Raw genomic sequence first — 27,387 nt, 5'->3', positions numbered from 1 at the left:
AAGCCTTACGGTAAATACATAAGAGAGTAATGGAGTAATCATATTATTCGAAGAAAAGAAATAGAACTAGACATTATTTTCAAATCGAAAACCACAAAAAAACGATACCCGATTAAACAAAGTAAATTTTCAGGTAATAGGAGATATCGCACATCCTTTTCCTGAAATACTTAATACAGTTTCATATTATCTTCGAGGATTGATAAGCAGAATTCAAAACAGTATGTCTCGGTTGTGTTTGCTTTTTCCACATTTTCTTTTTCCTCTCATCCTGTTGTTCCTTCTTTCTCTATTAGTTTCTCTTCTTGTGCATCCTATACTTCCTCTCATTTGTGGTAATTCTTTGGAAAATTTGAAGGAAATGAATGAGGAAAATATCAACTTCGATTATTTAACACGTAGTAGTTATCAGTCTATTTGTTTGTACAAATTGAGGTGTGAGGAGTGTGAGTGAGCTTGGCTTTGAGGATGGTTCATAGAAATCAACTTTTCACTGTTTTCAAGGTAAATATAAATACTTCAAGAAAAACTACTCAGTCGTTATACTTATCTATATAATAGAATATAGAGATGTGTAGAAGCAACACATATTTATTTAACACGAGAAAAGTGAGATTCACTCACATGTTTCACACCAACCATTGATATACTATACGAATCTAAGATTATTCACATCTATCAAAGACATTGGCAAATACATGTTTGACAGCTCTTGGTAATTAAAAAATTCCAACTGGATATCAGAATGTATCAATTCGATTTAAGATTTTGATTCAGAATATATTCACTTAGGAGATATTTATAATTTTAGAAAATCAGGCTAAATGTCAATGTTGTACATCAAATAGCGTGATTAATTCTGAATTGTTTACCAAATAAAATAATCGTAATTAACATGAGCTATGAGCATATATTTATATCGCAATAATGCAATGTGATTTTTGCAATAAGAACTAGTCTACTCATATATTGTCTATTTTTCTTATGAGCCGTTACCATATATGAATATGTTGACCTACAATAATCAACATAATAATAATATGTGATAAAATACCAAACCGAAACAGACAGTCTATTATTTTTAATAAGAAAGAGAAGAAAAGATGTCACAACTGGCAGATTGGGAGCTGGGAGATGGGTGAATCAATCAATACAATTTCTGGAGGTTGCATTTTTTCTCAAGAGATAAGTTTGTTTTGTTCCCGAATTTCATCGCAAATTTAATAACGATAATAACGATACTTCTCTTATTTTCAAATAGCTGCGGTTTATACATACTGTCATAATCATATTGCTACTAAGTAGAAATCCCTGTTTGAAGGAGGCTGTACATGTAACGAAAAATCCAAAGGATTGCCTGAAGTCACCTAGCCTCAACGAAAAATCTCAACGTGTGTAAGGAAAAATCTCCACATTTTTCGATATTTATTGTGATCTAACGCCTTGAGAAAGGTCTTCGGATTCTCCGTTTCGTGTGTGTTCTAAACTATTTCAGATTTTCAAAAACCTGTTTCAGATATTCTATATTTTTGTTTTGATCTCATTGACTGCCACGTACGTCAGATGTCGAACTCGAATTAATAGTTCGTGAGTAGCACAATAACATTGATCTAATTTTTTTATAAATTTATAACGTATAGAAGATTTAATACAGACTGTGATAGTGACCTCAAGTACTAAATGCTTCACATAAAGAAACAAATATTTAGCATTATTATTCATTTTCACAAGTGCTTGGAGGAGCATAAAAAAAACCATTTACTTCATGCTTCAATTCATCAATCTAACCCCTATCAACATTAAACATCAGATTGAGAACTAATTTGTACCATATCTTGATAATCACAGGAGATACAAATGTACTGTATTTCTTTCACATTAAATGCTCCAGCAAGTTCTACATTAAGCGCCACCATTCCAAATTGTAAAAAATCAATCATACAACAAAAATGAATGACTATTTATATTGGAAAACAAAATGTTGATCACGTTAAGCGAAAGTCAAGGAAAGTTTACTTTTTTGAACTTTTAACTTGTATTAAAAGTTGACTCTTTTTAACTCACACTAATACCTCTAAAGCTGACAAGTCAATAAATTTTATGTACCGTAATTATAATATAATCAAGTATAAACTGAAGAATAATTGATCAATATATGGAAATAAAATAATACTAGAATCACGATAGTGTAATATTGTAAAGAATTTACATGAATCGGCGAAGTTTGAGGCATATATTCTTGAGAACATTTTCCACTAACACAAAAATCACTCAAGGAAGATTGTTTCGGATAAGCTGCTTTTTATTTTTCAGGAACAAATCTCCTCAGCAGCAGCAGCAAGTGCTGAATAGCTGTGTGGTGCCGAAATTCAACGGCACTGAGTACTACCTAGCTGGATGCGTCGGTGAGACATGTTCGCTTGAAGCAGGTCACAGAATACCTGGAAACGGATCAGTTCTCCGCCTCAAATGTGCTGAATCATTCATTTTACGTCAAAAACAGGTCGACATTACTGTCTGCTATGATGGTCACTGGTTTCCAAAAAGGCATTCTTGTCAGAGTGAGTAGCCTACACCTACACTGTAAAGATAAACCAATCTTCATTTTTTAATTAAAAAACTCGAAGTAGATGGAAAGCACACATTGACAGAATGCGAACCGGTAGAATCCCTGTGAAAGCTCTTTATTACACATTTCCCACACACTTCCAGACCTAGGTACACACTTCCACACTGGCCTACACACTTCCAGATCAGACCACAAACAGTCTATCTGAGTCTTTGGTCTGGTCTGGAAGTGTGTAGGGCTGTCTTCAGACCGATTAATGATTTTCAGACCGTCTGCCGGTCTGCTGACTTGAACCACCAACAACAGACTGTTTGTGCTTCCGGCAACACTATTTTGGTCTGGTCTTGAAGTGTGTAGCGCTGTCTTCAGACGGCAGACGATCTCCAGTAGCTCATCGGAAACTTAAATTGCCGAAAAATGAAGATAGAGAAATTGTGATTTCAGATTCGGATTCAGTGCCCTCAAATTAATAAAATGCTTCGCGAGTACTCAAAAATAATCAAAATTGAGAATTTTTTCGATTGCATATAAAAATCATTAAATCGCTATAAGGTTAGCAGATTTCTTTTTTTCATTACAAGTTATAAAAGTAATCAATATTAGCCGATGCCTTTACAATTTATCAATTTTTTCATTATTTTTTATAATTATAACTGACAGGGCACCCGTACTTCGCTATGGAAATTGAAAGATAGATTATTTTTGAGAGATATTTATAATCCAAATTCAATCAAATCGTTTTAAATCGCGTCTCAGATTCAGCATGCAATCAAAAGTTGTTTGCTAAATAGAACTGAATTAATAAATCGATAATACAGTTTCGTCACTGTCATAGAGCATTGTATCCGGAGAGGTGCTTTCCCTACATGAAAATTTTAACATATATGTTGTTATGGGAGACGGAAAGAATAATGTAGCCTACATTATAGGAGCCGAACTACACCTAGCTATAGGCCTATCCAAGCTACATTCAAATATATTTCTATAATACTTAGTTACCCAGGAATTTTATTTTAGATGAAAGAAGGATTCTCTTATTGATTCTCGTGGTATTTAGTCTGGATTAAGAGTTAACAGATCACCTAGGTGTGATCATTAATATAATGTTCTTCATCTGATCTAATGTGAATAAATTATAGTACATTTCACATCAATGTGTCAGCATATTGTTTGAATGTGGATCATTGATGCTATTGATAGCATGCTACTGACAGTTTGAAGTGAAAATCAACAAGCCATGCATATTCTCCATTATTTTTATCGAAAGCTAGGTACCTTCTATTTTCTTTGGTGAAACAATCAATTTTCGGGGATGATTGATTCAGGGTAGGAGCGCCTTACTTCTATAAAAGATAGAAGAAAAGATAAAAGATAAAGATATAGGTAATAGAATAGATATTTTTACATTTGGGAAAGCAACGAAAGCTATTTGTCGTTTTAATAAACAACCCTTTTATTTTCCCAAGTAAATTTTGACCAAATTTTCTCATTCTTTACACACAGATTCTGCCACGGACACTTCTGAAGTTTTAAAAAGATCCTCCATACATATTATACGGAATAATCGAAATTGTTGAAGAATTTTCCGAGATCTGTCGAATAAACAAACACAAGTACCGTAGTATTGATAGAATCGGATCAATTGATAAAAGCAACTCCCGTCATAAAATTTTGTTTCATGAAACATTGAGAAGTAATAAAAATTATCCGATCGAAGCAGCAGTGCCCAATCAAGTTTTTGCACAATACTCGCTCTAGATTATAGTTCTACTAACATATAGTATGAACATTTGAATTGTTTTATTTAAGAGATTGGAAAAATATGAATATACATGCTAAAAGACGAACTTCAAACCCTTAAAAACCATCCTTAGAGTTGAAATATCGCCAAAAGATTTCTTAGTGGGCACCTAGGACCTATAAGAAAGCTATACTCCAAGCTTTCTTGCAATCCATCCAGTAGTTTTTCAGAAATCGTGATCAGTGAGTGAGTGAGTAAGTCAGTGAGTCAGATAAGAATTTTATAAGTATAGATTTCAAATAAATGTTCTATCCAATTTGAATAGTGAACTCAAATAGTAATATTCATAAGGTATTCTACTTTATGCTTGTCTGGTCTGAGATCTGGTCTTAGAGTGTGTAGAGCCGTCTCAAACGGTTTGCCGTTTGCCAAACGGTCTTGGTCTGAGGTCTGGTCTGGAAGTGTGTAGGGAACTTAAGAGAGACTTTGGGAGACCGAAGAAAAGATGGTCTCAAAATTAAGCAGGCTTATTAATAAGATAAATTTACATTTGCAATAGTCTATTTCTAAGGAGGAAGAAGAAGAAGAAGAAGGAGGAGAAAAAGGGGACGAAAAAGAAGATGAAGAAGAAGAAAACAGCAGCTTTACATATGCTTTCTCATAATAATCAAGAATAGGCTACATTCTTTATTATGAATAATCAAACTTAATCTTTCAGAAATATATTGAATAAAGGACAACTAAAACATACAGCTACTGTACTTGAAAGATTTTTCATCGACAGAAATTAATTAATTACTATCAAGATGAGAATTAATAATAGTAACTTCTAGACAATTTGTTTCCACGTGGACTAGACTTCAACACAGTTATTATAAAGTTTTTGTCCTGGAAAACTTCATATTTCAATTGATAAGACTAGATAATTATTTATTTATTCATGTAGATCACAGTTCGGAATATAGGAGCGTATAGTTCAAGCAGGTCATTCACTATCAGTAGGACCAACTCGGATCGTTTCACCACTCACGCTCTGATTTGTTCTCCAACTTTAGTCCAGTCAATGGAAAACAAAGGCTAGTCGAACGAATGTTGGACCTCCGTGTTGGACCTCTAGCTGATTCAACTCGTCCGACAAGACTTCCAACATCCAACAACCCCATTCAGGGTCCGATGTCGGATCCAACATTGAATTCTTGACCACAAGTTTGAGAACAAATCGGATAGTGAATGGCGTGCTTAATGATAATCAACATTTCTATCATGATGAATAAGATTATATAGATCTGATTGGATGTCTTCATTCAGTTAAATTGAATTTTATGTAGGCTCGGATTTAAAAGTTAAAACATGATTGCTTTTTCAAATTGTACGATGCAAGGCAGTCATCCTTTGCTTTGATTTCGAAACTTTTCGCTACCCATTTTTTAGGAACATGTAAGGCCATAGATCTGAATACACTGGATGTGGCGTGCACGTACAAAGGACAGGCAGTGAGCTGTCTTGATGACGTCAGAGTAGGCACTCAGGCAGCCATCGCCTGCAAGCAGGGATTCATCACTGACCGAAACTATGAGATGCCCAATCACTGTCTCAAAACTGGCAAATGGAAATACGTCATGTATAAATGTGCTCCAAGTATGTATATCATTAATATCATCAGTGGTTAATATGAATATTTAATGTTCAAACTTGACAAATTTGTACATTAATCCATCATATATAGGCTGTTGACCATCTGAAAGCTTAAAACCTACAAATTTGTATTTGCATGACTCACTGGGTGGGCGGGCCTACAGTAGGCCTAGTAGAATGAGGAACAAAGATTTTTGTGAGATTTGATCTTTTATTTTTATGAAGCTTGCCATTATTCCAAGAGGTAGGGGCGTTAAGTTCAACTCTTCAGCTATGATCCATGAAATTCTGAAATGTTAATCCTACTCAGTTCTACTCAGGGTCAGCATTCAATTTTATTCTTCTTATCACCCAATATGTTGGAGCTTTATCAATGTAGACTATTGAATGTAAATGACTTGATGTTGTCAAAGCTATTGGCTTATTAGAACAAATTGAGATACTAGTTTCTAAAACCGAAACTAGTATTCAAAACTGTTTGAAAAAACAGTGGTTTTTACATTCAATATGGATATTTACCACTTTATCTTCAAAAAAAACAATATTATATATGGACTCATTTGTTCGATGGAATTTTCTATGATGTCATCAACCAGTCACTAGTCTAAGAGACTTGCCATCAATTTTCACTTCGAAAGGAGTTTTACTCCAACTTTTTATAATCATTAAGGTTTATAATCATTCCTTTCTTGCTTTCTTCTCCCCATCCACCCTTTATTCTCTCTCTTTTAGCCACAATCTTTTTGTTGATGTTGTGAATACTCTTTTATTGGAAATTTGCAATAATAGTTGTACAGTAACAATATTATTTTGCTCGTTTTGCTACTGGAGTATTGGAGCGTTTGATTGACACCTACTAATACCTGTAAATCATAATACCCAATGGCATCTTATTTTCGTTGATTGTATGTATTATTATGCATCTTACATTTTTTGTTAATTATTTTAGAGTTATATAGAATTATTATCTATGTATTATTATATCTCTTATTATTATGAGAATGTAATAAAATCATGTTAGGTAGCTGTGTTATCATTATTTAAGATGATTTGTAAAACTGTAATTTTGTAACCATGTTACCATAGGCGACAAGCCTAGTAACGATTGTAAAATAAAATCTATCTATCTTTCTTCCTCTCTTTTTTCTCCCTCTCTTACTCCAAATCTTTTCTCCTTATCTATACCCCTCTTTCTTTCTCTTTTTCCTTGTTTTTCCAGTTTGTGGAGAAATGGAGGGCGATAAGATTAAGCAGGAAGGATTGAGGAATGGAATTGATACAATTGACGCCAGACAGGCACCTTGGAATGCAGCCGTCTATTTGGCTGAAAATTCAACTTTCCGTATGATATGTGGAGGGACTTTGTTATCCGAAGAGTTTATTATCACAGGTTTGTAAGTGTTTGGATTATTCATAGATTTCTATAGTGAGATTTACGTATAGTACGTAAGTCAGTGAAAATAGTAGGAAGGTATTCTTTCCACTTTGCCTTCTCCACCTCTCTCTGTTGTAGATAGCTGTGATTCGAATTTTCTGATTTCAACTTGAAATTTTGCAGAAATATTCTTCATTTGCCGAGGATGGTTAAAGGGCTATTTCCATTATCGTCAATCAATTACGAGTAGATATAATATTATAATTTCAATAATCATAACAATAATTGATTCAATTTGTGAAACTGTAAAGTTTATGTAAGATAAAGGCCAATCATATCGTTTTTCTATTGTAAATTTTTATAGTTCATAAAAATATTTATTTATAAAAATATTTATATTATATATTTTTCTTACTATAAAACTGAATTCAATCTATATGTGCTTTATACAGTCCCTTGCGAAACACAGGTTACATGCTAGAATATAAAAACTAAAGCATTAATGAGAGAGACCGAGCGAGCTAGTAAATAGTAAATCTGAAAAGTGCTGGATTATAGGCAACTGATTGTTAGAGAGTCCGTCAATCTTTGTGAAATAGAAAATTTACTATAGTGTTCAAGTTTCAAAAATTCAGGTAATCTTTCTTCTCTGTCAGCTGCCAAGTGCGTTAAAAACGAATCGGGATTTGTGAGAGACTTGTCTGCTTTTGGCGTGGCTGTGGGAAAAACCTACAAGAATTGGGACGACTCAAGAGATTCTTCGGTTGCTCAAAAGTTTCAAGTAAGATCATGAGTTCAATTTTATTAATATATGCTCTCGAATATAAGGATTCTTTATGTATTTCATTCATACCCATTATAAGTACAATTCTATTTGCTGTTACCATACAAAACGTAACTGGACTTGCTAGATGATGGGTTCAAAGAGGATATGGTTCATTGACCCCCACTATCATCTTCTTCTGTCAAGTGTGATCACACTCATTCATCCATTTATATACTATTTTATTCTCTCATTTATGCAATGAATTCACTACTTCGACAATGAATTCAATTAATTATTTTTTCAACGACTTCAAGTACTCTTTCAATAAGTTCAATAAAACTCTAAAGCTTTCCAGTGATCCTAAAGGTGCGTACAGATATACGCGCCGCGAACATGAGCAATTCACTTTTAAACAGCTGGTGCCAAGCTTTTTATATCTGTATCTTACCGTTTCTGTAAAAATACAGATATAATCAGCTGATTAGAAGTGAATTGCTCATGTTCGCGGCGCGTATATCTGTACGCACCTTTAGATTGAATTTGATTACTGAATATAGGTATCAAAGTGAAAAATCGAGTCTTGAGATCTGTCTCATTCTTGCTCGATATTTTCAAGTATTGATTTTTCCAAGTTCAGATATAATATTTCATCGTTGCTTGTGTCATTGTAGATATCCATGTCTCAAATTTATTCTTATTATACAATATTCTACAAACTGCCGAAAGTATTTTACTGTTACAACTTTCTTATGCCATTTTTTTCAGTTTCTGAATTTAAGATTTTCTGCTGTTGCTGCTCTTTTTTATTTGAATTCTACAGTTCAAAGATTAACAAAACTCTAAATACTTCCGGAGTTGAAGTGCTGTTGAGGTAGATTCCCCTATAAATTGAAACGACATGGAATTGTCACAACCACTCTTATTTATTAGGAAATTGAGAAACTAGTTTTTAGCTGCTACATCATTATTGCTCTCTCTTGTAGAGTGGAACAAATTATTTGAATCTTATCAGAAATTTCATCCTCTTTACAATCATAATTATCATTGAAATTTTATTTCGACTGATAATTTTCTAGTAATTGATGTTTTTCAAAAATATCGATAAATCGATGTATCTGCATTGTTAAATGTTATTTGCATTGAAATATATACCGTGTTCCTTTAGCGAGTAATTTTGAGGCTTTCATAGAGACCCTTTTTGGCATGCTTGATGTTTTAAATAGCAATAATAGTACTAATGCTAGCATTATCCTCTGTGGGGATTTCAATGTAAATTTAATGATAGATTCTAACTACAGTATGGTCTTTAAAAATTAGCTATCAAGTTTCAATCTTAGCTTAAAAATCAATGAAGTTACTAGACCAGGTGAATCCACTCATTGTGAAGGAACGTGTATCGACAATATTGCTACATCAATTCATTTTGAAAGGATTATCTCAGCAGAGGTTGAGCCGATGATTGTCACGGATCATTTTGCTTTGATGTTTCGCTGCCAACTTGATGTGACTGATCATATGGTTTCAGAATCTTTTAGAGGTAATAATAAGTCTAGAAGAATTATCAGACCAATATTAATTATTCTAATATTGTTAGATTTGAGTCATTAATTGCAAAAACTAATTGGCTGGATGTTTATGCAATCAGTAGTATTGAGGATAAATTTGCCTACTTCTTCAATAAATTTCTTTGTATTGCTGATGCAGCTCTTCCCATCAGATGTGTAGAAAGTGGCAGATGTCCTCCAGTAAAACGTTTGTGGTACACTGAAGAGATTAAAAATATTAAGGAGCAACAATGTTTACTTATGTACGACCTCTTTAAGTTTTCCGGGTCTGCCACTCATAAAAGCATGTATAATCAGTTGAAAAGATCTTTTTAAAAAATGGTGAAAAAGTCTAAACTCGATTATAATAACAATCGTATTTTGCGTGCTAAAAATAAACCAACGGAATTGTGGTCGATAGTCAGAGAAAATTTGAATAGGAATGAAGTGGCTAAGGGTGATAAGATATCTAGTCATACACCAGATGGATTCAATGATTTTTTTATTGACAGTGTGGATGAAAAATTGCGCTCAATAGCAGATCCTGTCCATGATGTTTCTCATTATCTTGACAATTACAAATATTCATTGCCAAACTCTTCAAAACCCTCTTTCTCTTTTCATCTTACGAGTGTTGAGCAGGTTCATAGTGTAATACTGTCCTTGAAGAATAGTGCTTGCCTTGATGTATATTGCTTGAATTCTTACCTGTTGAAACTGTCTTCTTATATTTGTGAGGTACTTACCTCTCTGTTTAATGACTGTATTATTAATGGCGTTTTTCCTAATTGCTTAAAATTTGTCAAAGTAATTCCTCTTTTTAAGAAAGGTTCTGCAAGTGAGTATAATAATTTTAGACCCATTTCCATCATTCCAGTTATTTCTAAAATCTTTGAGGTAATTTTGTATTGTCAGATTGTTGAGTTTTTTGAAAATAATTCACTGTTCTCCGATAGTCAATTTGGGTTCAGACCTAATAGAAGCACTAATACAGCTATATCTGAATTTATGGAAAACTGTATCTATTCTATTTATGAGAAGTGTAATCTACCAGGCAGCTTTTATGACATGAGCTGAGCTTTTGATACGATATCTCATCCCACCCTATTAAAAAAGCTCAAATTTTATAGTTTTGATGATTTGTCAACCAATTTAATTGCCTTGTACTTGAGTGATAGATATCAAACTGTTTTTTATGATGACTGTTTTTCTAATTATTTAAAAGTATCATCAGGTGTTCCACAGGGTTCCACACTGGGCCCTATCCTCTTTATTATATATGTAAATGATCTTCCTGCAGCAATTAGTTGTAAAAATGTAAAACCATTTATGTTTGCTGATGATTTAGCTGTTCAAATAAAGAATAGTCTCTTTGGTAGCTTGCTTACAGTGAACGAGATAATTGAAGATTGGACAGCATCTAATTCATTGTGTCTTAATAAGGAGAAGACTCAACTCTTGGAATTTGGATTTAGATTACAACCTGACAATGCAAAATCTCTTGGTATAACAGTTCAAAGCAATTTAAAATGGGACTTACACATCAAAATATTATGTGACAAACTGTCGAAGGGAATTTTTATGTTAAATAGATTAAAGTTCATTGTTGATAAGAGTGTTTTAATTTCAGTGTATTTTGCTTATCTTCATTCTCATTTGTATTATGGTGTGGTTGCCTGGGGTAATGATACGAATATAAAAAAAGTGTGTTACAAAAACGGGCAGTAAGGGTCATTGCTGATGTGAATAGTCGGTTTCATTGTGTAGATTTATTCAAAAAATTCAAAATTCTGACTGTACCACCTATTTACATTCTTGAGTGTGTTATGTATGTAAGAACTAATTTAGCAAGTATTTCTGTAAATAGCAACGTTCACAACCATTACACTAGAAATTCTGAATTTCTTAGAGTTAACCAGTGCAATTATGCAAATACATTGAATTGCTTCAAGGAGTTTGGTATGAGAGCTTATAATAAGCTTCCTGAACATTTAAAAGAGCTAGATGTGAATAATTTTAAGAGAGCCATAAAAACTATTTTAATTCAAATATGTCCATATAGGAAAGAGGAGTTTCTAATTTGAGGGTATTTTGTGCTGTTTGTATGCTTGTGTTTTGAATTTTTATTTCTTTGGATGTAAATACTTTGTATTTATCATGTTTATTTTATGACGATGCTATGCATTTTGTACAAATGTTTTCCGCAATAAAGAAATCTTGAATCTTGAATCTTCTCGAAAACCAAGGTCGATATAAAAAAAATTTTACTGGACATTTTTTTTTTTAAATTTCATGTCAAATAACTTGATTAATAATTCAATAAGAAGTGATAATTAAGTGTTATATTTAAATATAGTTTGGTGTTTTAATTTCTCTAAATTCAAAATGTTCAGCTTATATTCATTTTTGGACGAAAATTGAACTAGCATCTTTTACAGTAGAAACATAACCTATTTTTTGGACATTTTATCAATTTATCAAAATTTGAGAATGGAATAGATTTGGGCCAAACCTGTTGTTCCTTCCTAATCATATTTATATGATTTGTGATTATGTCCACGAATAAATGATAAATAAATGATAAATCTATAGTTTTTGACTGTTGCACCTTTTGTGGAACACTGTATATTTTCATTTCATTTGAAATATCAATCGATTGCAGGTGACAGAAATACTAGACGAGGCATTTTTCAGACAATTTTTTAAAGAAGATTCGGAAATTATAGATTTTGCAAGACATATAGTTGTACTGAGAGTGAAGGGTGTGATTAATTTCGGTTCTCTTGTCTCACCCGTATGTCTGGATGTGGAAAGATTGAACGAGCGTGTACCAAATTTGGTTGGCACAGTGAGTACGAGTCTACAAGTCTAGACTTTATATTTCAAGTTCAGCTCCTGGTTACTCTTATGTTCATTCGATTTAGCTGTGATCAACAATAATGGTTAATATTACAAGATCAATATGGTTTCATATTACAATAATCTATGAGAAAACCATATAGTATCTTTAAATAAGCGATTATTATACATTTATACATTCAATTATACATTTATTTATTTATAAAACAATATTACACGTAAAAAATAATGAAGACAAATTCCCCAGGCAATCCAGTGTGCATGACTATAATACAAGAAATAGGAACAACTTTATTATCAAAGAACATAGTAAAGAGAAGTACAAACAAAGCCCGACCTATATGGGCATCAAATTAATCACTTACCTTCCTACTAAGATTAATCATGAAAAAGATATTACAAGGTTCAAAAACAAACTGAAAAAGTATATCGTGGAATTAGAATTATACAGTGATGAAGAATTTTATAGTGCCAACTCATTATGTATTTAGACTACCTATTGTTGATGTATTTTGCTTTTACTTGTATTGATTTTATTATTTTGAAAATAATAAAGAAAGACGCATTCATGTACATTTTGATGTATGTTTTGAATAAAGAGATTGATTGAAATGATTGAAATTGAAATATGTATTATTCACGGTTTAGTCTAATAAATGTACGTGAAACCACGCCCAAGTCTTGTGCAATGGGGTTGTATATAGTATTATATACTATTCAAGGATAGGACACAGGTTAGTATATAATATCCTTGAGACCCATCCCCCCAATATTTGGAAAATAATTTTATGTAGTATGCTATACAATTATCTTATTTAAGGCTACTAAAGAAATATTATTTTTTGAAACAATTGAATGACTAATAAGGTTCTATTCCATTTCATTCTATTTGTTATCCAATTCAAAAATCATTGTCTTATTATGAAATCTCCAAGGGAAAATCTAAATAAGTGGCCTATTGAACACAAAAAAAATTGAATGGAATGTTAGTTTTACGTAGAAATTGCGTAAAATCGCACCAAATTGAAGGTTTATTTTTAAAATTCTCCGGGGGTCCTCCCATACCCCCTACACACCTCCGGTGTCACCCCAAGTTTAGGTGTTTTCTCCGCTAATGCTATGTGATAAACCTATTTTGACATTTTATACTCTGAAATTGAATGTAATAATTATTCAAAGGTTATCGGCTGGAGTGTAAAAGATGATAACTCAATGAGACTCACACGATTTCGAAGGCCTGTTGAAAATAACTTTGCTTGTAGGCAGAGACTAAAACCGAATGAAACTATAGACAATCCTTCAAAATTCTGCACAGAACGTGAGTAACAGTTTCCAAAATTCTGCACAGAACGTGAGTAGCAGTTTCCTGTCTGAAACACTGAGCTAGATAACTTCTGCAGGGTATGAAATGATAGAGTATCGTAAAATGATAATTCAATTAGTTCATTTTTGCTTCAAATTGCATGCTTACCACAGTAGTCTTGCCAAACAAATAGAGATTAAACACTCTGTTAGAAATATATAGGTCTATCTATTTCATTGAATAATTCACTATTCAGTTAAGAATAATATCTCAAAATAGAAAATAATACTTATAGATATGTAAATGGAATGGAATTTGGGCTTACTTAATAGATATCTATAACTTTTTACAATTACAGCTTGAAGAATATACAAAATATACAATATCTTACAAAAGCGAAAATGTTATCTACATTTTCTGCCATTTCCCACAAGCTTTATGAATTGCAAAGAAATTGATTGGAAGTAGAAAAAAAACTACTGTCTGGAACTAACTATTATAGTTCGGAAAAGAATGATTCTGAGCTGTGCCTGTTAATAGTTTTTTTTTTACTTCTTTCTCAATCATTTTAATGCCTCATATTAATTAATGAATAGATCATCACAACATGTTTTCCGGTCACTTTTCTAGGCATACATCAACTGGGAAACTTTCTTGGAGCCGGATTAACATTCTGGGAAAATGAAACACGTAAGAATTACGTGATTGGCATACTGACCGATCATTTCGATGATGTCACCGTTTATTTGGGCTACAGAGATGAGTCGTCAGCTTTTATCATCGACCTGATGCGAATCTATTTTGCTAGAGCAACCGATGTCAAATCAGTACAATAAAATTGAAAAATCAAATGAAAATATTTTAGATGAATCTCTGAAAATTCCAAAAAAATATATATTATAAGATGGTGACTATAGTGTTATTTTTTTCAACTGGCAGCATTTTTATAGTGTGCCATTAATGCTTCATATTCATCCAATGCTGACAGTTTGAGTTGAATCTCACTATAAAAATACAGATATTTTAAGTTCTTATGTAGTCATATACCGTAATTGTTCATGATTCTAATCTATTGCATTTATAAATTATAATATTAACCAGTAATCACTGCTTCATTGTCTAACATACATTTAATAATTATCTAATATAGAGTTATAAGTAAGGAATCCAATTTCTATTGTCTATTTCATTCTTATGTATACACAATTTCTAGTACAAATCATTTTGAAGGAAAATTGTAATTAGAATTGGACAAGTGAAAACATTTATTTTTTTGGTCTGTAACTCAATTAATTCAAATTTTGGTAAGGAATAGTGATTGGATCGCTTGGTTTTCTAGTCACAATTATATTAATTCATTTAGTGAGTTTAATCAAAAGTGCTGTACCATAGATAAACAAAATAATGTCACAAAAATTTCCATATTATCATTCCTGATTTCACGCTTTTAATTAACAAGAAAATTTGTTGGGAATACATAATGAAAAATTAAAATGATCATTACTAAGAACTGTATTTTGATCATTTATTACAAATTCAAACTGTATTTTAATCATTCTCATTACAACACAAATAATTGTCAAATTGTGTTGACACTACTCAACTGAACAGGATCAGTCAAACTATTTTGATTGAATTCAATTCAATAATTCTTTATTGTCATATACTGCACAAGAATACATACATAAATGTTTTCAAGCTATATGACTATAAATCAGTTTACAAAAAATATATTGTATTATCAACCAAGAATATTATTGCTATGCTATACAAAATTTGCAAGTTTTGTAAAAAAATTTGTAAGTCCGTTATACAAAATCCCGAGCCATCGCCACTGCATCGCAACCATGTTCACCATATACTATTTAATAGCAAACAACCACTACACAGCCACCAACCGATGGCCCAAAACAAATATGAAAATATAGCCCACAAAATACATTATTGATTTGCACCGACACAACAACAAAGGAAATAGTCCCACATGAGTCTTAGACTTGTGTGTGGGACGAGTGCCATTATACATTTCCAAAATAGAGCTTATTTTATCTTGGTGTTATACTAGTCTTATTCTCATTAGAAACTACCTGTATATAAAGGTGATTCAATGTTGAACTACTGTGTTGTTTTGTGAACTATCTGCCTAGCTGTTTCGGCAATAAAAGTCTGTGTATCATCTCCGAAAAATAATGACTTAACACAATTCATAGGACACACCAAAACATAAATTATCTTTAAAGAGCACAAAAAACAGAGCTAATCTAAAACACAACAGAATTAGTTCTAAAAATGATGATGCATCTCATGCTCCGTTATTTTAAATATTGCCGCCTATCGACCATTCCGGATCTATCGATATTGAAACATCGATGTGTGCAACTATCGATTTGAAGATGTCAAACGTAATCAATATTGTTTTCATAATTATTCATAACCTAAACCGTCAATCTTCTGTTACTGTCATAATGTTCTATAAAATTTTGTCTTGTTTTTACTTCATACGTGTTCAAAAACTACTTTGATCTTTGATTGATGTCTACCATTGTACATCTAACGTTTTATTTCATGAATTATGATTTCTTGTAGAATAAAGGCTATAGGAATATGTTGTAGTGAAAGAAAGCTATAAAATAGTTTATTATTAGATAATTACTCTCTCTGCTGATCTTCATCAGTAAATTTGGTAAGTTTTAACATCCGTCAAATATGTATTCCTTAATATTCATTATGTCTAAACTTCAGTAGGCTAGTTATCTATGACCATAGACTATAGTGGTCTCCAAATTAAAAAATGGTTGAAGGTAGCCTAGTCCTATTTGATCAACCATCTTTGTTGGTATAATTTATTTATGGAGGTAGGAAGGGTAGCCCTATATGAATAAAACAAACTACAGCTCAATAATTTATCTCTTATCAAATAGCCTACAGTATCTGATAATCTAAAATTTTTCTTAAAAGCTGGTCAATAATCTTAGACCGTGTAACATATAATATTTTACTGTGTAATAAGGGTCAGAAGCAGTCTATGATGGCCCGGTTGCTAAAAAGTCGGTTAAATTTTAACCGTGGTTAACTTTTTTGAAAAGACTGCTTCTCTGGTTGGTTTCTGTTAAATTAATCACGGTTAAAACCGGCTTTTGTGCAACCGGGTCTATGAATGTTGGAAATGCTTTCAATATTGTTGAGCCATCATGGTATGTTGCCAGTTGTATGTCACCAACTGTGCGAATGAGTAGCGGACAATTAGTTCATTACACAAGGAACACCAGAATTGCCGCCCAGCCGCCAAATTTTGGCATCTCAATCGGGTTGAAATAGACGGCCACAGTCTAGCACTAATGCCAACACACCTGTCATTAATTTTTTTCAGAATCGATTTAGTAAGTTATTTTGATCAAAAAGTTAATTATTAAAAAAACAATATAAATGGCCACCGTTCAACGTTTGTAATCAAAATAACATACTAAATCGATTCCACCAAAAATTTGTTGACAGGTATGTCGGCATTAGGCCTAGACTATAACACAGAAATATTCTATCGAGCTCAGCCAGCTTGCTTTACACACCGTCACCCGTCTCCACTGGTGACTTCAATCCAGCATAATTTCTTAATTTAATACGGACCAAAAACTGGTATTCCGGCTGGTGACCTAATAAGCCTTATACCAGTAACTCCGTAAACAAAGCCATAAAAAATTGTTGATTTCAGCTGAACTATATCAGCTAGTGTTTTATCATTGGTGTAGGAGCCCTACCTGTGCTGAAGTCACCATAAACCACCTGTCATGCACTATGGCTTTGTTTACGGAGTTACTGGTATAAGGCTTATTAGGTCACCAGCCGGAATACCAGTTTTTGGTCCGTATTAAATGTATGCACTGATTGTTTGTGTGCTAGTTCTGATTTATTTTGAGACCTTATGTAACAACACTATTGTTTTCATTCATAAAATCATTTTTTTCAGATGAGCATTTGGCTTGAATTTGCGTAGTTTGAATAGCTTCAATTGTTTTTTTATCATGGTAAGTAGATTAATATAAACTTGTATTTTTAGAATTTAGGAAAAACAATTTGACGCATCAAAATAATCATCCAAGAAGCTTTGACCTTTTGGAAGTATTTCATGTCTCATCTCTAATGTGAGAATTTGAAGAAGTGATTACAAAACTTTTTCTAGACAATTAATATTGCTACAATACGAGAGGAAAATTTTTTTAAGATCAAAACTTTTGATCCCTCTTATCCATTGTTTAGTCAATATTATAATATTTAATACGTTTTATAAATAAATCTTCGAAGATTAGACAGCTCACTTCAATTATCTCTTATAACCAGGCTTCTATAAACAAGCACCATTTATTGCACAGTGAGATTCACTTCAAAGTGCCATCATTCTTGATAAATCAACCTGACAAATTTGACTAATCATTCAAGGAAGGATGACTATGATTGTGATGATATAAATTATTCTTATTCAGTACACTGTTTTATGCAAATTTTCTTTCTTTTTTGCGCCTTGTTTTTTGGCAAAATAACTTTCAAATAATAGTTATATGCATCATATAGATATAATTATAAAAAGTGAAGCATCTTTAAAAAAATACAATATTTTATATTATTAAACAAAAATCCCAATTAATTTTTGTTAGCAACCCCGAAGACTTCTGCTACTACAAATATTGACAAGGAGAATAGGTATTAAAAAGATTCGCAATTATTGACAAAACATTGGATTATTGTTAAGAATTATTATTATATGTATATCCATTAGCATTTCAATAAATGCAATATCTCATTACTGTACATCTATAGCAATTGAATAAAATGACTAAAACTATGTATTTTCCAGGCTTTTGTGTCCTCTACTGTCATGAAATTACAACTCTACGTACAACAAGTGAATAGTGCTCTTGAGGAAACAAGTCAGCAGGTATTGTGAAATTCAGTTTGAACTGTCAGCATTCCTTATAAATAACATGAATGTCTCCAACTCAAGCAATGGTGACAGTTGATTTACATTATCTAAAAACTGTTTTCTTCAATCATTAGATTTGAAGGTTTCGTTTCTCTTAAATTATTTGACATTTTAAATTTTCAATTTCTCAAAACTGTTTTCAAGTCTGTTTTCCTCTTCCAACTCATATACAACAGGTTCAAATTATGTAGGATAAGCTATTCATTGATTGAATTATTGAACAAAAATATTACACTTATTTAGAAAAGGAAAACAGACATTGCTAAAATCTTCTAAACTTGAATTAAAAAAAAAAACACTTTTGAAGTGAAAATACACTTACTTTTGTAGTAACGATCGTTTCGACCTGTTGTTGGTCATCATCAGGACTGTCTGATGATGATGATGACTGATCAGGCCAGTCTGATGATGACCAACAACAGGTCGAAACGATCGTCACTACAAAAGTAAGTGTATTTTCACTTCAAAAGTGTTTTTTTAAAATTCAAGTTTAATTTTAACAGTGAAAAAGTATGGATATACAACAGAGTAAAATCTTCTATTTATTTTTGTGACAGCACTCCATGTGATACAATGTAATATTGTTGGGGTGATATTCTCTTCGTTCCAATTTGTTATTTCATTTAAACATGCCTAAACTTGCCTCTATCGATTGATTTTTTGTTCCTTAATTTAAATTTATTGAATCACAAGTATCACGATATTGGAATTAAAAACCAGGTGCTAGCCTGAAAATTCTCCTAAATCCATTGCAATAATTTTTTTTAAAATAAGGTCTTGTTCAGCTTAGAATCCACAATTTTCAGTTGAAAATAATTGATCGAATTTTGCCTTGAATTTCATCTATCAATAGTTGTTTATCTTTGTTCGTTTTTTTCAAAAAGGTATTGCAAGGGCTGCCTAGAGTGATGCGTGATGCAAAAATGATTCATCAGGAGGCGCTGATGCTAAGGGAGAAAATGCAATCAATCAGGCATGAAATAGTTCAGGTAAATGAAATAACATTTTTTTAAATGTTGTCGGATATCTGTGATGGAATCCAGTTACTTAAACCCTGATTTTCAACGAAACTTTTCTTTCCCGGTCATATTCATATGATTTGTTATTAATATCGGGGCACCGAGCTTTGCTCGTTATTTATTTATTGATAAACAGAACTCAATTCTTTAAAATGATTGAGGAAGGACTAACAGGCACAGCCCAAAACTGTTTCTTCCCTAAATTTTGATTTATACACTATAAATATTCCAAAAAGTAGGTTATGCTCCATACACTTGAATTCAGGTGAAATTTTCAGTACAAATATTTGAAAACATAAAAGTTCTAATTTAGATTGTTTACATACCAAATTGAATACGCTAACAAAATAACTCTCACTAATCACTTAGAACTGTAAAATAATGATTAAATTTGAATATTATAATATATACCATCTCATGTCAACAAATTAGATTACTGTATTTTGATCGAGTCAATTAAAATTTCTAGATTTCTCGCGAGATACGGTAAGCTAATTGATTACATAGCTGATCTCCCACACAGGCACACGCATCTTCTGTTATCGACAGACGACGAAATCATCATCTGTTTTTCCAAGGATGAATTATCCTTCTCATGTCCTTCAGCGAGTTTTCCCAGGGATGATACCTAGTGCAATCGAATTTTTATATCATAAACCTACTATATTCAAAATTTCGTGAAAATCGTTAGAGCCGTTTTCGAGATCCGTGGAACATAAATAACCATATAACCAGATAGCCAGATATAAAAATAGAAAAATATAAACATATAATATATGTTATACAGAAATTGCTCGCTTAATATAATAGGATATCCACAAATAAATAAAATAAACTCTGTTCTACTGGGCATGTAGAAACAGAAACTGTGAAAAACCCATTGGTTCTCATCGGAGTGCTCACACATTGGCAGAATAATCTGTTAATATTTGATCATAAGAAACAATGGGCTTTCTCACTTATTATTTCTGCCTAGAACAAAAAATCATTAGAAAGCGGGATTAAAGACCCACTGAAAGCCAGTGGGACACCAGAGAGCCACCAGCGGTGACCGTGTGTAGAATAGAATAGAATTCTTTATTTTCATTAAACATATATTGCAACAAACATAATAATCAGGAAACAAAATGCATACAATAGTAACATAGACAAATGTATCACATGCTGTGATACCAGGTTTGGAGGCCGAGCTGGTGACGCGTGTGTGACACCAGCCGGCTGCCAAAATCTTGTGTTTCGGCTGGTGACTATAGTGTAACTCGCTTGGACACTTGGTGTCTCACTGGTGACTGAATGTAATACGAGCCTAAGACTCAACACTTACGCGACTCAGCTCGAGAAGAGACTCGACTCTAGTCGAGAGCATGTGTTTTCAAATGGTGACAGTCGCGGAGACTAGAGTCGACTGGTTTGAGTGTCACCATTTGAAAACACATGCTCTCGACTAGAGTCGAGTCTCTTCTCGACCTGAGTCGTGTAAGTGTGAGTTGAGCCCAAAAGTCTTCTCTGCCAATCAAGAATCCTGTTTGATCTTGATAATCCATCTATAATATAATAAAGGAAATAATTAATTGGCTTATATACGTACGGAATAGGAAATTCAGGAATGACGTATCGTCACGTCTGAAGTACTGGACTGATAAACTTGGATTTTCTTGCATATAGATTCTTAATTTACCGAGAATGGTTATAGGCATATTTTAAATTCTTCAAGTTTTCAGTTTGTCAAGTTTGTCAATATTAGGCCCTCTGTGGAGCACGGATTACCTGCTAGTTAGAAATGATTTTGTTACTGTATTGATTATTTTAAAATATTTCGTTTTTAATTATTATATTGAGTTTCCAACATTTTGTTTCAGGTTGAAAAGGCAACTGGCAATTCAATGGCAAGTTTGGAGAAAATCGACAGGATAAAGACAGATCTCCAAACAGCCAAAGAAGCTCTGCATGAAGCTGATAACTGGACTCTACTAGCCACTGACATCGAAGAGGTACGAAGATTACTATGCACAGATTACTATGTGTATTTAACTGTATTTTTTTTCAATTTACTCACTGTTTTGTCTTGTTTCTTGATTCTGAATTCTGCCCAGTTGGGCAGCATAGAATAACATTATCTCTTATGAGAGCGTTCACAAGCTAGGCAGAAAACATAAACCAGAGCGGGAAGTTTTGAATGTGAATTAGAGAAAGTGTTATTCTTATATTTTATAATTCATGTAAAGGAAGTCCTTTTTACTTATTTATTTCGTATCTCATTTGTTTGCAGAATACCATCCTGGTTTTGGATTTATCGTTTCAGGTACACTCCTTGGACCAACTCGTATACATGAGTACAATACACGAAACAGAGCTGATTATCATATAATGACTCACAATAGTAGATTATTTGAACAAAACCCAGATTATATTGGAAGTATCCCAATTTTTATTTTATAACAGGTTACCACAACTCCTTCAAAATAATGATGATTTGAAGATCTTTAAAACATTTGAAAAAATATTCAGTTGATAGAGTATTTTAGAGTGTACAAGAGTTCCTTTCAAACCAAGTCTAGGTTTGATTTTCATAGTGTCGAATTATGCAAACTTAGTGTTGATTATGTATTATGTAAAATTGTTGAAATTATTAACCTGACTTTTCTTATACTCCATAACTGGAGTCCTTAGGACATAATTAAAAAATAAAAACTCTGTACTTCTCCCAAATGTCATTAGTTTGCAGAATATCATGCTACTTTTGGGATTTCTCGTTCCAGATACACTCTGTACTTACAATTATTTTCACTTCTGTTTTATTATATTATTTCTATTTTGGCAGGTATTCGAAAGTAAGAATGTTGAGAAAATCGCTGGCAAACTAGTGAGCATGCAGCAATCTCTGAATATTCTGGCAAACTCGACTGACTACGAGGATCGGAAGATGCAGCTGGAAGGCTTGAAGAATCGGCTGGAGGCCATAGCTAGTCCGCAGCTGGTGCAGGCGTTCACCGCCGGTCATATAGGTCGGTACATCGCCGATCAATTTTCAACCGACGATCAACTACTGTTAGTGATTTAATTGGTCGATACTAACCAACCATCAGTTTTTGGTGACACCGATAAATTATTTATGGTTGAATTGTTGGTGATGTAGATAAGCTAATCGGAGATCAATTTTCAACCGATGATCAACTGTTAGTGATTGAACTGGTAGATTTTAACCAACCATCAACTTTTGTTGACACCGATATATTGTTTGTTGGCTAAATTGCTGACTAGATTGTTGCTTATATCGGAAAGCTTATCAGAGATCAATAATTGATCTCTAAACTATTTCAACAATCGTCTCTAATTATTATTATTATATTATTATTATTATTATTATTATTATTATTATTATTATTATTATATTATTATTATTATTAAACGTCTCCAATTATTATCAACCAACAATCATTTGTCATTGATCCAATTTTTTGGGCTTGGCTTTTATTCGAGGTGACTATGCTTTAAATCGTTTAAATCGTTCTAAATAGCATCAATGCTAATGAAATTCATAACAATTGAAATATTGAATCTTGCAAGCAAGACTATTTTTTTAGCACTAATTTCCAGTGTTGTCAATTTTTCGGGCATGACATTTGTTAGAGGTGACTATGCTTTAAATCGTTACCATGCCTGGCTAATTATTGCCATTGAACAAATGTTGATAGTCTGTAGTGAATGTGAGTGACTTCATTTTAGATAATAATTTGATAAAATTAAACTAACTAACCAACCATCAACTTTTGTTGACGCCGATTTATTGTTTGTTGGCTAAATTGCTGACTGGATTGTTGGTGATATCGGAAAGCTTGTCAGAGATCAATAATGCATTTCTAAATTGTTCTAATTTATTATAATAAAAATAAATTCATAAAAAAATTATATAATAAATATAATATTAGAATTATAATTATTCTAAAAATTGTTTTTAAATTAATTAAAAATAAATTGTGAATTTGACATTGTTTATTTATTAATTAATTTTATCTATTCATTTATGTATATTATTTATTTATTCATTCATCGATTTAGCGTGTGTTGAATTGCAGAGGAGTCGCGCGCGCTGGTGTCAATATTCGGAGGCATGGAGCGTGTGGGTCAGCTGATCAAGTACTACGACCGCTGCCAGAAGGGCGCTCTGTGCGAGATGTGGCGCTCCACAGTCGAGGGTGACCAGGACCACACTGTCCTAGAGTGGATCACTGCCTTCTACGACATGCTTCTCAACAACTGGCACAAACAGGTTCTAGTCAACTACAATCACAACATTCTAAAATTAGAAATTCTAAAATGAATAAATAATTCAGAACATCACCACACGGAACCATAAACCTTACCCTAATCTTTTCCTAACCCTAAGGCACTTTTCATACTAGCGCAGCTCAAATCATACGCGGATATCAGGCTTTCAACTTGAGTAATGTCAGAGACCCTGGAATTGTTAAGGTTCGACCTTAAAACTCTGACACCAGACCTGAGCCAGCCAGGTCTCTCGATATTATTATTATTATTATTATTATTATTATAACCTAAATTATTCAAAACTAGCAGGTAACCCGTGCTCCGCAAGGGTCTACTTTAAAACTTTAGACACTGAAAACTTGACGTGATCAAATATTGGAAAATTGAAAATAGGCCTATAACCATCCTCGGTTAATTAAGAATCTATATGCAAAATTTCAAGTTAGTCAGTTGAGTAGATTAGACGTGATGATGCGTCAAACATAATTTTCCTATTCCGTACGTATATAAGCCAATTAATTCTTTCCTTTATTATATTATTGATAGATTATCAAGATCAAACAGGATTCTTGATCGGCAGACAAGACTTTTGGGCTCAACTCACACTTACACGACTCAGGTCGAGAAGAGACTCGACTCTAGTCGAGAGCATGTGTTTTCAAATGGTGACACTCAGACCAGTCGACTCTAGTCTACGCGACTGACACCATTTGAAAACACATGCTCTCGACTAGAGTCGAGTCTCGTCTCGACCTGAGTCGTGTAATTGAACATAATTTCCAATAGAAATTGGCCATTTTTTGTGCATTGGAATATGGGCTGAACAACAATAAATTTTCCATTTTTGACCGAATTTGACTTATGATGCATGATTTTGGACCGCCTTGACGAGCCGAGAAAAATGAAGAGTAGTACGATGAAATCTGAGCATTGTGCCAAAAGTTATAACTGTTTGAAATGTTGATCCTTGAGGTGTCCTTAAGCGCGCTTCTCCACTAGGAAATACTGAAATGAAGTGCATCTAACGGGTGATTCTCATAGAACATGATCTCATGAACTTATGTCTTTGTGCAAAATATTATTAATGTGAGGACAATGTAGTTGGTGATGATGGTTGAAGCTGAAAATTGGTGTTTTTCACAATACAAGGATCATTGTTGTCAGGTGTACCTGGAAATATATATGAGATAGAGCGCTCTACCTGATCTCAGATTGTAGAGCACAAAAATACGCCCAGAAGGATTTTGAATTATACATCTAAATGATAACAATCGGAAGATATTGTTGATCAAAAACTAAAATTCATCAAAATTGATTTTTTTCTTCAAATTTCACTCATTTTTGAAAAATTATAACTCAGTACTCATGCGAGATAGAGAGTTCCGAATAATCTCATTTTATTCAAAATTTTATAATCTAAAAAAAGGCGAGAGCAAATTTTTCTGTCCGATTACGAGATTTGGCAGAAATAGCTGATAACTGGAAAATGAGCCGAAAATACGAGGTTTTTGGGTCACCCTGTATCTAGCACAAGGAAATTTTGCATGAAGAAATTGGTTCTGAACTTCTCTTATGTACCCAAATAATATATCAAAAAATCAGAACTACAATATAAATTGCATGCACCGATGTATATAGTGACTGGACTAGCTTACGTCAGCTATAAAAACAAAGTAAGGCCACAAAGGCGAATCAGCTGATGAAAAATCTTTAAAATACGTGAGAATTTTCTCCAGAAAATTGAAATTTGAACTTCCAGGTGCACGAGATTGATATTTTTAGAATCTATGTGCAAAATTTGAAGATCTAAATCATTCCCGTTTTCCTGGTATGCAATCCACAAGTTGACATGTTTTGATGCGAACAAACGAACAACGAACAAACAAACATACGAAGAAACAAAACCTCACTCTCTCTTATTAAATAGATTATGCAATAAATTGAAGGCTTATTTTTATCAAAACTTTTTCAGTTGTATAACATGATGATTTTTACCACTTTTAAAAGAATCTAATTGTAGTTTTCGTTCATATTCACGATATTCCACTTAAATTTTCATTTTATCGAACATATAGGATACTAAAGTCTCTCGTCTTTCGGCGACCATCATGTCGAGTCGCGAGTATCGAATGAATTGATCTGAAGTGCACGACTAAAAATCCAATCAGGGATTGTCTTATCATTGGATGTTAGGATTATGATTAGTGTTGATGATAAGTTAGTTAAAGTTTAGAGGTACGATTGGGGTTAGGTTTAAGTTTTAAAATGGTAATATGTTAGTATTGTTCAGAATTTCTCAATAGTTTTTAAATTTCGAATTATAAATCAAAACACACACACGTCGAGCGTTGATGTATGGAATCGCGGTAGTGTGAGAAGTGTCGAACCTCATCGCCCATCTAATATATATTGATCCCGGTTCGATTTTCAACTTTTTGTTACTGGGCTAAAACTGCAGGTTGTAACCAGCATAACCAATTCTATTCCCTCGCCGCATGACCTTGAGTTTGTTCCTTACTGCTGCAGTCTAATAATCGGGCGTCTAGCCACCTTACATTCCCGACAGTAGGATATATTCACTGCAGTTAACTACTGCCTGTGGAGCCAGAGCCTAAAGCTGGATAACAGTGACAGTGAATAGTGGAATAATACTGTATGATTACTATAAGCTCTGGGCCGGGCTGAATGGGAAAAGTCGAATTAGAACTTGTGTGAATTATATTTGCACTGTTGACGGTCGTGTGGGAATCCCAAAGGTGAAAGGTGCGAACAAGTGGGTCGCGGTTTAGCTTTCGGTGCCACTAATCAGTTGGCAATGATAAAACATTGGATGTCACCGTCCTGAAGCTGCGTTTTGTCGTCACTTTCTTTGTTTTGTTTTCACTCATTGTGCAACTCCATGTAGATCCATAGAGAAAGAATAGCACTAGAAGATATCCCATGGTATAGGGCGTTTATGTTTCAATTTTCAATGTTAACTGAAGCTGATAGTCCTAGTAGTTCTTTTACGTGGAGGTATGTGACGCTGGTAGTCTCTCATACTGACTGAGTCATTCTTACACTCTACCCGGCCAGAACAGTAATAATAGACAGTGGTCGACAGTAATCAGCTTCAGCTAACAAGAAATAGGCTTGGAAAATAAAATACCTATACCTATAAAGATATGGAATATCTTTTTATGCTATCTTTCCTGTATGGTAGATCTTACACTTTCCAATTGAGGTAGCTTGAAACTTACACTCTCACCTGGCCAATACAGTAATAATAGACCGTAATCAGCTTTAGTTAACAAGAAATCAGCTTGAAACTTGCAAAATAAACTGCATATACC

General features: G+C 33.1%; 2 protein-coding genes across 4 annotated transcripts in view; both read left to right on the top strand.

The window, feature by feature from the left end:
* Nucleotides 1-404: 404 nt before the first annotated feature.
* LOC111056299 (modular serine protease) lies at nt 405-15,299 on the top strand. Of its 2 annotated transcripts, XM_022343652.2 has the most exons (9): nt 405-504; nt 1,517-1,587; nt 2,314-2,561; nt 5,742-5,948; nt 7,165-7,335; nt 7,977-8,101; nt 12,293-12,478; nt 13,669-13,807; nt 14,423-15,299. In XM_022343652.2, exons 1-9 carry the CDS (start codon nt 469-471, stop codon nt 14,626-14,628), a joined length of 1,389 nt encoding a protein of 462 aa, XP_022199344.2. In that variant the 5' UTR covers nt 405-468; the 3' UTR covers nt 14,629-15,299. The 2 variants fall into 2 exon arrangements, with proteins under 2 accessions (XP_022199344.2, XP_039281803.1); XM_039425869.1 differs by lacking the exon at nt 13,669-13,807.
* A 910-nt stretch (nt 15,300-16,209) lies between these two features.
* Nucleotides 16,210-27,387, top strand: part of LOC111056304 (conserved oligomeric Golgi complex subunit 7) — a 35,337-nt gene continuing 24,159 nt past the window's right edge. Inside the window, exons 1-7 of one of the 2 annotated variants that reach the window (XM_039425868.1) lie at nt 16,210-16,475; nt 17,757-17,814; nt 18,642-18,722; nt 19,652-19,756; nt 21,646-21,777; nt 22,608-22,791; nt 23,863-24,056. In XM_039425868.1, coding sequence (XP_039281802.1) covers nt 17,812-17,814; nt 18,642-18,722; nt 19,652-19,756; nt 21,646-21,777; nt 22,608-22,791; nt 23,863-24,056 — 699 coding nt within the window. In that variant the 5' untranslated portion in view covers nt 16,210-16,475; nt 17,757-17,811. The remainder of the gene's footprint in view (nt 16,476-17,756; nt 17,815-18,641; nt 18,723-19,651; nt 19,757-21,645; nt 21,778-22,607; nt 22,792-23,862; nt 24,057-27,387) is intronic. The other variant, XM_039425867.1, reaches the window with a different exon arrangement.

This window comes from Nilaparvata lugens, chromosome 4, assembly GCF_014356525.2.
Source record: "Nilaparvata lugens isolate BPH chromosome 4, ASM1435652v1, whole genome shotgun sequence".
NCBI classification, from domain to species: Eukaryota; Metazoa; Arthropoda; class Insecta; order Hemiptera; family Delphacidae; genus Nilaparvata; species Nilaparvata lugens.
This window is presented reverse-complemented; position numbering and strand designations above follow the sequence as displayed.